Below are 18,274 nucleotides of genomic sequence, written 5' to 3' on the forward strand. Positions count from 1 at the left end.
GTTAGAAGTGGCTCATGCATGTTTGGACTTAGAGGAAGCGATCTGGTTTGATGTTTTGCAGCTCCAAAATCCTTTAAATAAGCAGCAGGACATGAAAAACCAGCCTTTGGGAGAAAAAAAAAGTATGCATGTGGATACTTTTGGTCACGAAAAATTAGTAAGAGTTCCGAATTGGCACGTAATTTGTCCTTGGAATATTGGTCTAAAACCAAAGGTACTGGTCCTTAGACAGCCATATTGTTTGAGCCCTTACAGATTAGTTTGTCTTTGAATCCATGTGACTCTGCCACTTCTTTAAGTCTTGTTCTTCCTGCATCTATCTCTCTCATTACTCATCACTCACATTTAGTTTTTTCGACCTCTCATTCAGCCAATTTCACTCTGAGCCCTAATGTCAGTCTCTGTGCGGTATTCATAAATAGAGATTACTAGATGACAACACTGAGCCAGCAGAGCCTGTTGGGGATTCTGGGGTTCTCGATCAGCCAAATGGCTATCTTGGTTTTCCAGATCTGGTTCAGATTGACCATAAAACACTGTCCTAATTTTTTAGTTTCTCAAGAAAATTCTCTTTAGTGAAGTCAAATTAAGTTTGATTTTAATTAGAACTGTGTAATTTATCGCCCCAATGACAAACAGAAAGAAAAATCATTTGTAGCAGTTTACTGGGATTTTAGTAGCTGCAATGAGACACACATTGGTCCCAAGTGGGACATTAGTGATACATACCTGGCACTGAAATTAAAATAATTACCAGTTAAAATTAGAGCACAGAACAAGCCTTGTCATATTGTAGTGATAGAACATAGCCGCTGATGCTGAAGTCTTGTACAGAAAGGACTAATGGTTTGGGCTAGACCAGGGGTCGGCAACCTGCGGCTCTTCAGCCTCCTTGTAGTGGCTCCCTTTACTGCGGTCAAGCCAGCCGCGATTCTCCTCTGTATGGTCAAGCCAGCCGCTAGCGTTTTTCTTGTGCGCTACTTATTCGACAATTACGGTAGATGAGCTGCATGGAGCGAATATGCCTTCCAGACAACAAAAGTAAGGGCTCATTTATGCTCTACGTTAAAGACGCAGACGGATACGGACGGAGGGTTCTGTCCGTCCTTTGTATATTACTCACATAATTCTGTCCATTTTCCGGGAGAATATGGAGCAGTACAACTGGGAACTGCGGAGGCAGTGTTGAGTTTTGAAGAGAATAATTTTCATAAATAGCGATACTTTTCATAGAACAACTGAATGAGTATAAGTACTGTATACTTTTGGGGTAATCCTACAACAGATTCCATTCCAAGCTACAAAAGTATTTGTTTTCGTCTGAAATAGGCTTTAAGACTAAATTCAATGATGAATAAAATTATGATTTCCAACAAGTACCTCATGAATTTTTTACAATTGGTATTAGTACTTCAAATACTATTAGCAAAAATACTATGAACTACTTTTACTGTGTACTTTTGAAGTAATCATACTCAAAAATCCCTTCCAAGCTCCAAAAATGTTTGTTTTTTCATCTGAAATAGGCTTTAAGACTAAATTCAATGATGAATAAATTTTTTTTTTTCCAATGAGTACCTCGTGAATTTAGTATTTTTGGTATTAGTACTTCATATACTATTAGCACAAATACTATGAAATACTTTTACTGTGTACTTTTAGAGTAATCATACTCCAGAATCCATTCCACACTGCACTTCTGTTTGTTGTATTCAGTGGTTGTAACAGATAAAATGTAAAAAAGATTAAAACTTTTAAAAGTTTATGAGCTCTGTTATTTTTTGCGGCTCCAGACTATTTTTTTTTTGGCGGAAGAGGGGGCAAAATGGCTCTTTTGATAATAAAGGTTGCAGACCCCTGGGCTAGACCATTCTCTTTTTTTGAGGATTGGGGTTTGGATGAGGCTGTAATTTTTACCCTTCTCTACGTCTTGTCTTTTTCACGTTTCAATCTTTCATCTTTTGATAGAATATCATTGTTCAGGGCCATCCCCAAGACACAGAATCACAACACACTTATGCAGAACCTGGGGTTTTGTAGGTGCTTTACCACTTTAAAAATGTCCCTTCTAGAATTTCAGTTTAGGTGTAGTATATGTAAAATATTTTCGCTGTTTTAGTGAACCTCTTTGATGCTCTTTAAACCAACCATATTCGTTTGACAAAAATAACTCATTTGTTACCTTGATTCTCCCAAGTCACTGACGTTACTGTGTCACTTTGGTATCTCTGGAGAACCAATGTTGCCCTGATCTGAACAGATCTGCAGTTTGGTGATGTGATTCCAAGTAGTAAAATATAAATGCTTGAGCTGATCCTATCAGCAAGGTTTGCCAGTTTCCCTAACCTCTGATTAGCGATTTGATCAGATCCCAAATTACTGACTCTATGCCAGAATCAAGGTGTGAAGGTTAGGGTTAGGGTTAGTTTCTTCTGTCCCTCTTATGAAGTCAGTACAGCTGCCACAAGAGCATCTTGAGGCCTCTGTGAGAAAATGACGTGATTTTGTGTTGTACGAACACCATACAGTTGTCACAGTCTTTGTAAGGGTGCCTTGGGACCTTCCTACATCAGACCTACAGCCACTTCATGAATTATTTTGTCGTAAGGTGAATGTACATCAGCCCTACGTGAAACTCACAGCATTCTCAAGTCGATGGTAGGAAGATCTTACATTGTTTCAGAATATTTAGATCGGTATATGAACAATGGTTGTGTAGTAAAAGTCCCATGTCGTCATCATTGCATTCAAGATGGTAATAATGCCCACAAGACTAAAACTTCTACAGCTACAAGATGAAGAAGAGGAAGATCCTGCAATTGTGGCTGCTGTTCCAGTCCAACAGTAGCACAAGAAGAGGGATATTCTAAAGTGCTTAACATAAAAAAAACCCATCTTAATGTGGTTTACAGGGTGGGGAAGCAAAATTTACAATATTTTGAGGCAGGGATTGAAAGACAGTGTATGACCAATTAGTTTATTGAAAGTCATGAGAATTTATTTGCCACAAGAAAATTTACATCATAGAAAATGTTTTTATTCTATGTGTCCTCCTTCTTTCTCAATAACTGCCTTCACACACTTCCTGAAACTTGCGCAAGTGTTCCTCAAATATTCGGGTGACAACTTCTCCCATTCTTCTTTAATAGTATCTTCCAGACTTTCTCGTAATAGTTTTGCTCATAGTCATTCTCTTCTTTACATTATAAACAGTCTTTATGGACACTCCAACTATTTTTGAAATCTCCTTTGGTGTGACGAGTGCATTCAGCAAATCACACACTCTTTGACGTTTGCTTTCCTGATTACTCATATGGGCAAAAGTTTCTGAAAAGGTATGGATAATAGTGTTAGGTATGATTATGACATCAATATATGTTTGCTTTCAAAACAACTGACATAGTGCCTGCTGAGAAAAAACAACTAAATGTTCATTGTAAATTTTGCTTCCCCACCCTGTAATGCCCCAGAACAGTGATCAATCATCACCAAAGTTCGTGTGGACATCTGTAGTCATGTCCACTTTCACCTCTGCAAAAAAAACTTAACATACTTTAATCTTAGAATACTGTTCATTCATTATTTCATTCATTTTCTGAACCACTTTATCTTCCAGACAGTCACGGAGGCACTGGAGCCTATCCCAGCATTAGAGATGTCCACGCATAATTTGGTGATTATTGATGCTCTTTTCGGACATTAAACTATGTTGACCTATTTTTACATTACAAGTACATCTCAAAAAATTAGAATATCATGAAAAAGTTTAATATTTGTAAGTGAAACCCTTAGATTATACAGACTCATTAGACATAGACTGAAATATTTCAAGCCTTATTTCTTGAAATTTTGAGGTTTATGGCTTACAGATAATGAAAACCCAAAATTCAGTGTCAAAAAATTAGAATATTGCATAAAATCAATAAAAAACAAATATTTTAAACATGTCTGTTTAAAATATATGTCAGGCTTTTGAAAAGTATGCTCATTTCTGTGAACTCAAGACTTGGTTGGTTCTCCTTTTGCATGAATTATTGCATCAATGCAGCATGGCATGGAGGCGATCAGCCTGTGGCACTGCTCAGGTGTAATGGAAGCCCAGGTTGCTTTGACAGTGCCCTTCAGGTCATCTGCATTATTGGATCTGGTGTCTCTCATCTTCCTATTGACAGTACTCCATAGATTCTCTATGGGATTCAATTCAGGTGAGTTTTCTGGCCAATCAAGCACAGTAACACCATGGTCATTGAACCAGCTTTTGGTACCTTTGGCAGTGTGGGCAGGTGCCAAGTCCTGCTGGAAAATGAAATCAGCATCTCCATAAAGTTTGTCAGAAGGAAATATGAAGTGTTCTAAAAAGTCCTGGTAGGTGGCTGCGCTGACTGTGGACTTCAGAAAACACAGTGGACCAACACCAGCAGATGCCATGACAATACTAATCATCACTGACTCATTAGCGGTTAGGGTTAGCGATTAGCGTGATTAGTGGCTAGTGCATTGACATGCCATCAAATGGCGTTAAATAGCACATGAAAGGATGAAAATGCGTACATATAGCACGCCAAATGCAATAAACTGGCATCACATACAACGCGATTTCATGAGCTCAGTCCGTCAGCAGGTATCACTCAGAGCTTAAGGACATGGTGCTGAGTCAGCCACCAGCGGCAAACCAATGCACACTGCTGTGCTTCACCAAACTCCCTGCCAAGCATGGATAAATGTTTAAAACTTAATAAATGTGAAAAGACATTTTAATGTTGGCATTTGTCATTCTGTCTTGCAAAGCAGACTGTAGTGGATCATGAGGATCCTTTGCACACCTATAGATTGAAGCAGAAATCCTTACGAATAAAATCGTTTTGAATCGAAAATCGATTTTGAATCAAATCGTAGCCCCAAAAATTGGAATTTAATTGAATTGCAAGATAGTAAAAGATTCCCACCCCTCATGGTCAGTAATGTATAACTTTGTTCAATATAACAGTCAACTGGACTTATGTCATATCTTTTTTATCACCATTAATGTTACTTGCAGGTGTTGCATTAGATTTGAAATGAGATAACATCAATATACTGTGTGTCACTAAATGTTATATAGTAACGTAACATTTGAATAGACTGTATTATTACCTCCGCTAGGAGGTATTGTGATCACTTTGTGTGTTTGCGTATTTGTTTGTTTGTTTGATTTATTAGCAAGATAACTCATGGATGGATTTTCATGAAATTTTCAGGAAGTTTTGATACTGGCACAAGGAAGAAATGATTAAATTTTGGTGGTGATTGGGATTGGGGGGGGGGGGGGTTGGAAGCAGATCTGTCTTGGCGGAGGTCTGCGCTCTCCAAGTGCTTGTTTGTAAATGTGATTTCTGAGAGTCTTGTCAGATCAGCAGTGATGGTGAGAACAGTCCTCATCATCCCAAGCTACTTCATGATCTACCCTCTTAGTACATCTTGTTCTTGTTTTAATTTGGAGAGCTCTAGCAGCAGAAATGACATACTTTCTACTGCATATTATAAGATGAGGCTTTATTGATCCTACAGTGGGGAAATTCAAGTGTCACAGCAGCAGCAACTTCTCACAATCAAACCATGGTGGTGTCACTGAAGTAGCTCCTCTTTTGGTTTTGACTAGTTTGCTGTTCAGAATCACTGTGAACATTTTGTTCACAGTATATGTTTTTATCCTTTGTCACTGTCAGTCTCCTCCAAATGATGCTCCTGGCTGTCTATTCATCATTATAACTCTAAAATCATTGGTTCCATTTGTTGTTTTGTCAGCCATCCATTATGGCCATCCATTATCCATTAGCCATCCGTCATGCCATTTGTTATTATTTTGTTTCCAGAACAAAACTAGAAAAAAAAAATGATATTTTTCCAGTTAACTACTTGGAAAATACCCAAGAAACTACTCAACTTCTCTGCTGTCAATGGGCAAACTCAAAGAAAATAAGCAAACATCACAAACAAGTGCTACTTTTTAGCTCACCAGTTGATAGGCCATGAACTATTGTGAAGGCACTGTGTCCGGCATTGTCCTAGTGACCAATTTCTTCAAACATCTTCTCTAACAAAACTACTGGTGAGGTTCTTTTAAATTTTTTAATGAAGTTTCCTTGGGACAATGTCTGCATAGTTTTAAGAAATTCTGATTTTAATTTTTTACGAATTTTTAAAATATTAAATATGTTCCTTTACTTATAATGGGCCATTCTTTGATGGCTTATATGATGGAAATGGTTATAGATACCAATATAATTAGTATTGAGCACTGATAGGAAGTCATCTATGGACTTTCATTTAATTTGTTGAGTTATCCTCCAGTGAAAGTACCACCCACTTGTACTGGGAAACTGATCTCCTGCATCAAGACCACAGGAGTCTAACATAGCAGCAGAACCTGACAACCTTGCAAAAAGTTGTTAAGGATTCTTGATAGAACATGCTGGTGAGATACAGGGCCACTGGTCCTATTTTTCATTTTATGTGGGTCGGGGGATATAGCATCCTCTGATAGCTCTGGTTTCTGTTGTCACAAGTTAAATATTTTCACATGACTTTGCTCTACACAGTACATTACAGAACAAACAAGCAATAGGACCACACAACACACAATACAGAATTTTTTTTTTTTTTTTCCATAATGTCTGTCCATAATGTTGCTTCTCATTTTACTAATTAATGTAACACATTCACCAAAGCCATTTAAGTCTGTGGAAAAATATAATTGTACACCAGAATTGATGGAAGCAGCAACTTGGGCTTGTTTTTAAAATGGATAAAGAGGTTTGATTAAACCTATAGGTAATAAGATTAATGATAAAAAAAATGCCAAAAATAGTTACATTGACAAAAAACTGGTCAAACTTTTGCATTGTTTAGTTGGCAGGCATCTTCCAGATGTGCGGCTCACAAACATGACCATTGCCAAAATGTTTTACACACAGTCCCACCTTCCCAAACCATAAAACTAGTGAAATGGTGCCGGCCATTCTGAAAACAATAATTATCTTGAGCACACTTTTCCTCATGAGCAGATCCCACACATGCTCAGCTGTGTGAACTCTCTCCATCTCTGCAAACTGTCTGGAAATGAGCTCATCCTGAGCTTTGACTTGGGTCTAGTCAAACACTCGCTGTGGGTTAATGAACTTTGACTGCGGGCTTTCTCACTTCACAGCGCCTGGGCCTTTGGCTAAGTTACACCAGCTACACATGCCAATTTGATGGAAGGCTAAACTAAATGTGTGAATTCCAGAAACCAGACTCTCATTGTTGTCTTCTTTCACACATCTCTTCTCAGTCACCTCTTCTTCCTCTCCTCTCATCTGGAGAATTGATTTCTCCAGCCCACCTCACTGTAATAACCTTAGTCAAACCATTTTAAGCTCTCAGAGATTTGCTACATACATTTTTCACAAAGCAAAGTGTTCTTTTAGATCTCAGACCTCTAAACTTGATGTATGGATTTTCACTTCTGACAAAACTGTTAAATGGGGCTGATATTGACTAGAGATAATGCACAGCAAGCAAGTAGAGTTGAACAAATTCACTTGCTGTTTAACTCGACAAAATGAGCACTAATTTGGAAGTGTGTTTGTGTGATTTTGTGGCACAGTAACATTTTCCAATACAGTTTGTTTGGTCATAACTTTGGTTCTTGCCTCATTCTATTTTTGCTAAGTGCCTGTCTATCCAGCTGTTTTTTTTTTTTTTTTGGCATTTTCAAATTGTGCATTAATGTTTAAGTTGGTGTATGTATAAAAAAAAAATGCAAATAACTCCAGTGGAAACAGACTTAGCGAATAATTATGCATGTGTTCATATGTATAGCAATAAAGAGACTGCAACATTTAGTTGAATTAATTAACAGAAATTACATTAGATGGAAAGGGCAAGTAAACACCACTCTGTATGAAAAGCTGTGGAAACAGATGTTAGATGCTTTGAAAAGAGCAGTGAACAAGTTTATATTCTAGTTTCAGGTTTTTTGACAAAATAACTTTTACGTGTTTAATAGCTCAGGTAGTTTATTACTATATGAAACACTACATCTAGCTGGCAAAATGTCAAGCGACAATGATGATGATGATGAAGAACCAGCTCTTACTACTCTCATAGCTGTAGTCTTACAGATGGAAACAGGAATGTACTGTATGTGCATTTTCTTATGTTATTTTTTGGAAATTTGACTAAGACCTAAGATTGATTTGAATGTAAACCAACCTAATATTGTTAAATCTGCTATCAGTCATTAAATGAGGTATTAATAAATTAAGCTAGAGATAGATGCAACAGATTAATCTGTTTGGATAATTATTCAGCACTAGTATAATGTTTTAGAAACTATTAATATGAGGTGGCCTCAGTAGTGGCTGATGGGTAATATAAGGCTTCTGAACTGGAATGACTTTGAAAGATGAAGGTAAATAAATAAAAAATTGTTCGGAAAATCATGTTTTTGACAGTCTAATGTTGTTTTTCAGACTTATTAATTATTCACTTGGTTATAGAAGTTTACTTTGCAATCAGCTTTTTCCCGTCATCATTATATCCATTTAAGTAGTTGATCAGGAGTGTCTTAAATTTCAGTATGTTTAGGATATACCAATATATCTATGACTTGTGACTATTGTTATGCTTATAATAAAGATTTCTTTGTTAAGGGGGATTAAACACTGGTACTGTTATCAGCTATTGGCAAAAATATAATTAAGTATCTTTATCGGCCAAGAATGTTGCCGGTGCAAATATTTTAGCTTGTTTTCCTCCCTGTGAAAGTAAACGGAATATCTTTGGATTTGATTATGTCATTTTGAGCATTAAGGAACATTTCTCACTATTTTCAGACATTTTCTAGACGAAACAAGTAATCAAAAAATTGAGAGAATATTTTCTAATGGTAAATTCACCATCTCTTCTCCAGCCGTGTTGACTGCTGGCTATGGTTTGCCTGCTAAGTACGTCATCCATTGTAACAGTCCAGGTTGGGGCTCTGACAAGTGTGAGGAGATGTTGGACAAGACAGTGAGGAACTGCCTGGCTCTGGCTGACGAGAAGAAACTCAAGTCTGTGGCGTTCCCCTCCATCGGAAGTGGAAGGTAAGCAAACACAAATACACACAAGATCAGGAGACACAGTATTGAAATCTTCACACCTGGACATTTTCCCTCATGTGCAACTTTATCTTAGTTGTCACAAGATTCATATGACCTGTAGCAGCATTAAACAAGGATCTATGTTCCCTGTGATTAGGGATACATACAGGTACATCTCAAAACATTTGAATATCATGAAAAAGTTCAATATTTTTTGTCACTCATTTCAGAAAGTGAAACCCATATATTATATAGACTCATTAGACATAGAGTGAAATATTTCAAGCCTCATTTCTTGAAATTTGGATGTTTATGGCTTACAGATAATGAAAACCCAAAATTCAGTGTCTCAGAAAATTAGAATATTGCATAAAATCAATAAAAAATTTATATTTTTAAACAGAAATATCAGATTTCTGAAAAGTATGTTAATTTCCACAGTCAGTGACAATTTTGGCTGGCATGGCATCTGCTGGTGTTGGTCCACTGTGTTTTCTGAAGTCCACAGTCAACGCAGCCACCTACCAGGACATCTATGTCTAATGAGTCTATATAATATATGGGTTTCACTTTCTGAAATGAATGACAAAAAATATTGAACTTTTTCATGATATTCTAATTTTTGAGATGTACAGTGGCTTGCAAAAGTATTCATACCCCTTAAACTTTTCCACATTTTGTCACGCTACAACCACAAACATAAATATATTTTATTGGAATTTAATGTGAAAGACCAACACAAAGTGGTATACAATTGTGAAGTAGAAAGAAAATCATACATGATTTTAATATTCTTTTACAGATAGAAAACTGAAAAGTGTGGTGTGCAAAAATATTCAGCTCTTTTCTCTGAGTGCAACCAATTGCCTTCAGAAGTTGCCTGATGATTGCTAAATGATCAAATGTTGACCAAATGACTAAATAGAGTCCACCTGTGTGTAATCCAATCTCAGTACAAATACAGCTGTTCTGTGATGGCCTCAGATGTTTAAGAGAATATTGGGAACCAAACAGCACCATGAAGTCCAAGGAACACACCAGACAGGTGAGGGATAAAGTTGTAGAGAAGTTTAAAGTAGGGTTAGGCTATAAAAAGATTTCCAAAGCTTTGAACGTGTCACGGAGCACTGTTCAATCCATCATCCAGAAATGGAAAGAGTATGGCACAACTGCAAATCTGCCAAGACACGGCCATCCACCTAAACTTACAACCCGAACAAGGAGAGCGCTGATCAGAGATGCAGCTAAGAGGTCCCTGGTGACTCTGGATGAACTGCAGAGATCCACAGCTCAGGTGGAGAAATCTGTTCACAGGACAACTATTAGTCATGTACTGCACACATCTGGCCTTTATGGAAGAGTGGCAAGAAGAAAGCCTTTGTTAAAAGAAAGCCTTTGGATTAAAAAATCACAAGAAGTCCCATTTGCAGTTTGCCAGAAGCCATGTGGGGGACACAGCAAACATGTGGAAGAAGGTGCTCTGGTCAGATGAGACCAAATGGAACTTTTTGGCCGAAACGCAAAATGCTATGTATGGCGGAAAACTAGCACTGCACATAACTCTGAACACACCATCCCCACTGTCAAACATGGTGGTGGCAGGATCAGGCTCTGGGGGTGCTTCTCTTCAGCAGGGACAGGGAAGATGGTAAGAGTTGATGGGAAGATGGATAGAGCCAAACACAGGGCAATCATGGAAGAAAACCTGTGAAGTCTGCAAAAGACTTGAGACTGGGGCGGAGGTGCACCTTCCAGCAGGACAATGTCCCTAAACATAAGCCAGGGCTACAATGGAATGGTTTAAAACAAAACATATTCACATGTTAGAATGGCCCAGTCAAAGTCCAGACCTAAATCCAATTGAGAATCTGTGGCAAGATCTGAAAACTGCCGTTCACAAACGCTCTCAATCTAATCTGACTGAACTTGAAGTGTTTTGCAAAGAAGAATGGGCAAAAATTTCAGTCCCTAGATGTGCAAAGCTGGTAGAGACATACTTCAAAAGACTTGCAGCTGTAATTGCAGCAAAAGGCGGTTCCACAAAGTATTGACTCAGGGGGGCTGAATACTTTTGTACACCGCACTTTTCAGTTTTTTATTTGTAAAAAAAAAAAACATTTAATCATGTATCATTTTCTACTTCACAATTGTATGCCACTTTGTCTTGGTCTTTGACCTAAAATTCCAATAAAAATATATTTATTTTTGTAAGAACATTCCAAAACCCTCCAAGAGGCAACTAAAACTAAAACCAAGGTCCTGAAAAGAGAATTAGTTGAATTAAACATACAAGATGTACAAAAGAAACTTCTGCTTACAAAACAGAAAGGCAATGCAGCAGGCGGAAAATCTTTGTAGCTCCTAGCAATTAAACTACGAAAACAACAAGCAGATAGATCTATTCACAAAATACAGAATCCACTTACAAACAGTATTGAAACAGAAATGTGAATTATCCATAAATGTTGTCAAAATTTTTATCAAACCTTATACTCTCAACCCAAATTGAGCAATGAGCATCAGATAGACACCTTTCTCTCTCAGCTTTCTCTCCCTACAATTACTAATGAGCAGAACAAACAGTTAATATCAGAGATAACGGAAGAATTGAGATTTGTTATAAGAAAGCTAAAAGGAGGAAAATCCCCAGGGATGGACAGCTTTCCCTCTGAGTGGTATAAAGAAATGCAAGACCAGTTAGTCCCTGCATTATTAAGAAACGTGTTAAAAAGTAGTGCCCAGACATGGGGACAAAAATCATTTTCTAGCCACTTTTCATGGTTCACCTTATGGCTTATAATATTCCTTTAGATTGGAAAGGCCCAGACCACCTTTTTCCTTTTTTCAACTGCATAACTTTGTAGCTTACTCTAACCTTTTCCCTTGCCAAATATATCGTGATATTAATCTGTCCCACTCTACACAAATTGCCTATCTAGTATCAGGATCGGTAGACACTGAAATAAATACAACAAGCGCGGGAGAACGTTCATTCTAACTGACTCTATTCTGGAATATAAATTTAAATAGGGGATCACATTCCACCTTTGTATATCTGCCTTTAACTTTGTTGTTAAGGGACCATAGTTAGCCTCAAAAGTCCTGGAAAACTCTTTGGTTAGTATGACACCTAAATATTTTACAGATTCTGCTTCCCAATTCCATCTATACAAAATCCTGATCTCGCTCAGTGGGCTGTAGTTTAGTGTTAAGACCTGGGTTTTGTTAATATTCATCTTGTAACCTGACAATGAACTATATTCCTTGATCATTTTCATAAATTTCGTTAATAGTGGGGTAGCTTAACCAAAATATTCATAACAATCATGCATTTTGTGATAAAAGCATGAAATTTGGCACACACATAGACATTAATATTCTGAAGAGATCTGGATATTGAGCCATCTCAGATTTGACCCCTGATAGCCATGACAGCCATTTTCTTCAATGGCTGACTGTGGTTGCTGGTATTTGACTGACCTGCTCATCTAGAGAGTACTGTAGGTTGACTTTGGGACTTGATTCATCTGTAAATGGGGGGGGGGGGGGGTATTTCAGGAAAATTTTCAGATTCAACTTTAGCCCTGATTTTCTGATGCTAAGGTATTTACTAAAAATGAATGAGTGACTTCTAATGACCAATCACCTTCAAGTATCTATCAGACGCATGAGCAGAATTCAGTTAGACTGCTGTTTGGTAGTTTGACATCATGTTGTGTCTCCTTGTTGCTACTATGTTGACTGATTCTAGGTCAGGATTTTAACTTTACTTTTACATAACAGTGTTATGACATCCATTTTTATACATAGTCTATTGAATCACTGAATCGCTTCCTTCTCTCAGTAAATCAAACTTCTCCCGCTGAGGTTTGTTTTTTTTTTTTTACCAAACTATTTAGCTGGTGAGTATGAAGAGATATCTCTTCAATGTTGCAGAGCAGATTAGAGTAATTAGGCCTATTATTTCAGTGTCTAACTTAAAAGTATGATTTACCCAAAGATCTCTGCCAATGGGCGGTAAATTGGTAATGTTGGGGGGGCTTATTTCAGGAAAATTTTCAGAGTCAACTTTAGCCCTGATTTTCTGATGCTACAAGATGTTCTAAACACTCCTGTGTAATTTTTTTGAAATTTTCCCTATATGTTCTCTATTCTCTATATGTTCTCAATTTTCTCTATATGTTCAGCCCTGTGATGAACTGGCGAAATGTCCCGGATGAACACCGCCTTTGCCCATAAGTAGCTGGGATAGGCTCCAAGCTACCCCTGTGACCCTAGTGAGGATGAAGCGGGTTCAGAAAATGAATGAATGTCCTGTTGCAATACTTGTAGCTCCATGACAATGGGTTGTAATGTAGTGTTCATGATGGGCGGTGGTGCAGTGGATAGCACTGGTGCCTCAAAGACAGAAGGTCCTGGGTTCGATTCCAACACCAGTCCATGGGGGTGGGACCTTTCTGTGTGGAGTTTGCATGTTCTCTCTGTGTCTGTGGGTTCTCTCTGGTACTCTGGCTCCTCCCACCATCCAAACACATGCACTGATAGGTTAATTGGTTATTCTAAATCACCCATAGGTGTGAATGTGAGAGTGAGTGATTGTCTCTGTATGTTCAGTCTGTGATGAACTGGTCACATGTCCGGGGTGAACCCCGCCTTCACCCATAAGTAGCTGGGATAGGCTCCAAGTGACCTAGTGAGGATAAAGTGGGTTCAGAAAATGAATGAATGAATGAAGTGTTAGTGATTCCCGCCAAAATGTGTGCTAGTGTTTCCCGCTGCACTAATGGCGGCAAATTCAAATGGAATGTACATGTTGCAATATTTAGTCTCTAGCGTTTCTTAAAAGGGCCAAAGGCCTTGGGGGATCCCACCAGGAAACCAGGGGGAACAGAACTGAGGACAGATTTGATAAATGTTGGAATGGTATGAATTTTTGAAAAAAACTAGGCATTTTGGTGACCTTTAACCTACAACATGGCCTTGACATTAGACTTTTCATTGAACAAAGTACTGTGACCATACAATATGGCACTGACAAGATCATTAAATGGCCCATCATGAACATATTTATACATTGCACTGCACAAAAGAGTGGAAAAGCTGCGAAAGTTGTGATTTTCAGAGTTAAAGTAATTTTTGGGGTGGGGGGTGGGGGTTTTGGACAAAAATTTCAAAAAAATTACACAGGAGAGCTTAGAACATCTTGTAGCATCAGAAAATCAGGGCTAATGTGGTATTTGATATTTAGCCCCCCCTCTACTGTAAATGGTCAGGGAAGAACCACTACTTGAAAATTGTGCAAGACATAACATTCTAATTAGACTAATTAGCTTAATTAGTCTAACCTGACCTTAAATGCACAGGTCTGTGTGCGTCTGTGTGAGGGAGACTGCTCACAGGAAGGACTTCTGATCACTGGAAAGAACCATGAGCCGGTGACAATATCTTGGTCATAAACTGTCAGAGAACAGTTACTGCTGCTATGTTGGAAAACAACTGCCATGTAAAATTTTGTAATGGCCAACAGTTTTCAATAAATACATAAATGTGACAGTAAGAATGCTAATGTTGATATCTTGTTCCACAGTCTGAACAGAAAAGTATTACATTACTACAAAATGTCAATTTTAAGCAGATTTTGAGCGCCACCTTAAATCAAATCAAAATTTTGACCTCTGAGCAGACTGGAACCACAAAAAATGACTTCAGCACATCCTAAACTATAGAAATGGACACCAAGAACATGAATATTTATCAAATGCATTTTTGTTTAGACTGTACCCTCATGGACTTTGGGTTAAAAGTTCTCCGCAATATATCTTGCAGTTTTTTGTCACAAGCCATAAATCTATATGAATATAAAATTAAAAACCAAAATTCTGTGATGCTGTACTTGTTTTATTTATCAACATTCATTTTAGCAAGACAAAATCTCTCACAAATTGACATTTATACATATATATAACATTTTAGATAAGTCTTGATGAATTATTACCATGCACTGTGAATTTAGACCATGAAATCTTGGAAATTTGTGGAAAAAAGCTTCTACTAATTTCACATATTACACATGGTGAATTTTACCACACACACACACAAACACACATGCACATCAATGTAACAGCATTGCTTGACATTTACAGTGCTTACAGTTGCAGGGTTTCTTTTCTTCTTTTAACAATGACATGTTTGACATGTAACAATACATGTTTTTTTTAATAGATCTCAGTCTGTTTTTTTTACACAGTACACTGTAAAACTTTTATTTTTGTTCAATGGATGCTTTTTTTAGAGGATGGTTTATGGTTCTATAACATGTCTAATCATCACTGTCAGAAACATCATCCCATGTAGCTATATCTTCTGTTTCCTTCTGAACATTCACACAGTGCTGGCACCTACACAAATCAGTGCAAGACAGTCTTGCTGACATACAGGAACACCTGTCTGTATCACATTTGCCTTGCTTGCAAGTGCAGTGGATGAACTGCAAAATGCTTTGAGGAGCAGGATTTTTAGTCATCCAGGTCATTGTTAACTCCCCATCCTCAATGTGCCATCCACTACCAATGGGTGAGTGTGCACACATAATACCTCTCAGACAATGTCTCATTATTGCTGCTTGGTAGTTTGCCCTTTTGCAGTGTTGGTGTAGAGCATCACATGTTGGAGGCATGGATAGGGCAAACTACCAAGGAGCAATAATGAGACATTGTCAGCAAGACTCAGGGTGGCCATGGCTCAGATGGTAGAGCAGGTCGTCCAATAACCGAAGGGTCGGCGGTTCGAATCCCACTCTGTCCTAGTCAGTCCATTGTGTTCTTGGGCAAGACACGTCACCCAGTGCCACTCTGGTGTATGAATGTTTGGTGGTGGTGGTTCACAACAATAATAATTCTTTGCTTGATGATCTGCTCACAGAAGAGAAGATCTTGTAGCTGACATTGAAGGTGGCTCATTTCTGAAACACACACCTAGATGGGCTTTCACAAAGCTGCAAGCAGCATTGTGTGAGACAGACAGAGAGAGAGAATGAGTTATGATCAGTAATAGTAATAGATGAAGCAGCAGCAGTAGTAGTAGTAGTAGTCATAGCAGTAGCAGTAGTAGTAATAGCAATAGCAGTAGTAGTAATAGCAGTAGTAGTAGTAATAATAGCAGTAGAAGTAGTAGAGAATAGAATAAACTTACACACTTATATACAGTGTTTGTGTGTGAGAGAGTGTGAGAGACAGATTTTTTTTTTTTTTTTTTTTTTACACACCTGCTGATAGCGTCTGTGCCAGTGGAAGATGATCTTTTGTGCGTTTGCCAGACATGGGGATGTATTTATCCACTTTTTTACATATTATGCACAAGGCAGGCAGAACAGGACCAAATGAACCAATAGGTAGACCCATCCTGGACCGTCATTTCTTCCTCGGAGTTTCACTTGATCCTGCGGTGCTGCCGGCATCACCTGTTTGCACAGACTTGCCTCCCTGTGATTCATTGACATCTGAATTCTCTCTTCTACGTTTCTCCGCGGAATCCAATCGCTTTTTATCAATGAATCGTCTGTAGCATGCTGCATGAAACCCAGCATCTTCTGGAACATTGTCAAAGTCAGTAGTGATAGTGTTTGTAAGTTTCAGCTATAGTCCTGCTCTCACCACTCAAACAAAGCCATCGTTCGACAGTTATTTAACGTTTCCTATCGTTTGGCTGAAAAATCCTGTATTTTTTCTTTTTTTACAGATATGAGGTGCATATTCCATATTTTGCTTGCTTTTTAAAACTTTTCGTTGTATTTTCCTCCTCCGAACTACTGGAAGCTCGCATCCTGGTCGCAGCCATCATGGATGTTTTGCGCTTTCTTATTGGACCAGCAGGTTACATGCGACTCAAACCGCAGCATGCAAAATAACAGTTAAGTAGTACCGACTTCAAACACTGATTTTAAAAAAACTGCAGGATTGCGAATGGAGAACTTTTGACATTTAGCTCAGGAACAATATATCTCAGAACAATTTGTACTCAGTCACACTGAGTAAAAAGATTGTCGTGCCCCATATATTGGAATGGGATGAAATGATATGGCGTTTACCTTATGGCCTATTATTTGGCAGCACAGCTAAGACCTTTAATCTGTCTATGCTCTCAGTCATACAAAGCAGGTTGGAAGGACATACAGTGGGGCAAAAAAGTATTTAGTCAGCCACTGATTTTGCAAGTTCTCCTATTAGAAAGATGAGAGAGGCCTGTAATTTTCAGCAGAGGTACACTTCAACTATGAGAGGCAAAATGAGGGGAAAAAAATCCAGGAAATCATATTGTAGGATTTTTAAAGAATTTATTTGTAAATTATGGTGGAAAATAAGTATTTGGTCACCTACAAACCAGCAACATTTCTGGCTCTCACAGACCTGTAACTTCTTTAAGAAGCTCTTCTGTCCTCCACTCGTTACCTGTATTAATGGCACCTGTTTGAACTCATTATCTGTATAAAAGACACCTGTCCACAGCCTCAAACAGTCAGACTCCAAACTCAACCATGGCCAAGATCAAAGAGCTATCAAAGGGCACCAGGAAGAAAATTGTAGACCTGCATCAGGCTGGGAAGAGTGAATCTACAATAGGCAAGCAGGTTGGTGTGAATAAATCAACCATGGGAGCAATTGTAAGAAAATGGAAGACATACAAGACCATTGATAATCTCCCTCGATCTGGGGCCCAACGCGAGATCTCATCCCGTGGGGTCAAAATGATCATGAGAACGGTGAGCAAAAATCCCAGAACTACACTGAGGGACCTGATGAATGACCTGCAGAGAACTGGGATCAAAGTAACAAAGGCTACCATCAGTAACGCACTACGCCAAGAGGGACTCAAATCATGCAGCGCCAGGCGTGTCCCCCTGCTTAAGCCAGTACATGTCCAGGCCCTTCTGAAGTTTGCCAGAGAGCATATGGATGATCCAGAAGAGGATTGGGAGAATATCATGTGGTCAGATGAAACCAAACTAGAACTTTTTGGTAAAAACTCAACTCGTCATGTTTGGAGGAAGAAGAATGCTGAGTTGCATCCCAAGAACACCATACCTACTATGAAGCATGGAGGTGGAAACCTCATGCTTTGGGGCTGTTTTTCTGCAAAGGGGACAGGTCGACTGATCCGTTTTTAGGGAAGAA

General features: G+C 38.4%; 1 protein-coding gene across 3 annotated transcripts in view; it reads left to right on the forward strand.

Moving 5' to 3' along the window:
* The window catches only part of macroh2a1 (macroH2A.1 histone), a 49,075-nt gene that overhangs the window by 27,205 nt on the left and 3,596 nt on the right, over window positions 1–18,274 (forward strand). For 2 of the 3 annotated variants that reach the window (XM_030154470.1, XM_030154471.1), the window contains exon 8: window positions 8,933–9,107. In XM_030154470.1, coding sequence (XP_030010330.1) covers window positions 8,933–9,107 — 175 coding nt within the window. Of the gene's footprint in view, window positions 1–8,932; window positions 9,108–18,274 lie in introns of those variants that run through there. The other variant, XM_030154473.1, reaches the window with a different exon arrangement.

This window comes from Sphaeramia orbicularis, chromosome 14 (assembly GCF_902148855.1).
Source record: "Sphaeramia orbicularis chromosome 14, fSphaOr1.1, whole genome shotgun sequence".
Classification (NCBI taxonomy): domain Eukaryota; kingdom Metazoa; phylum Chordata; class Actinopteri; order Kurtiformes; family Apogonidae; genus Sphaeramia; species Sphaeramia orbicularis.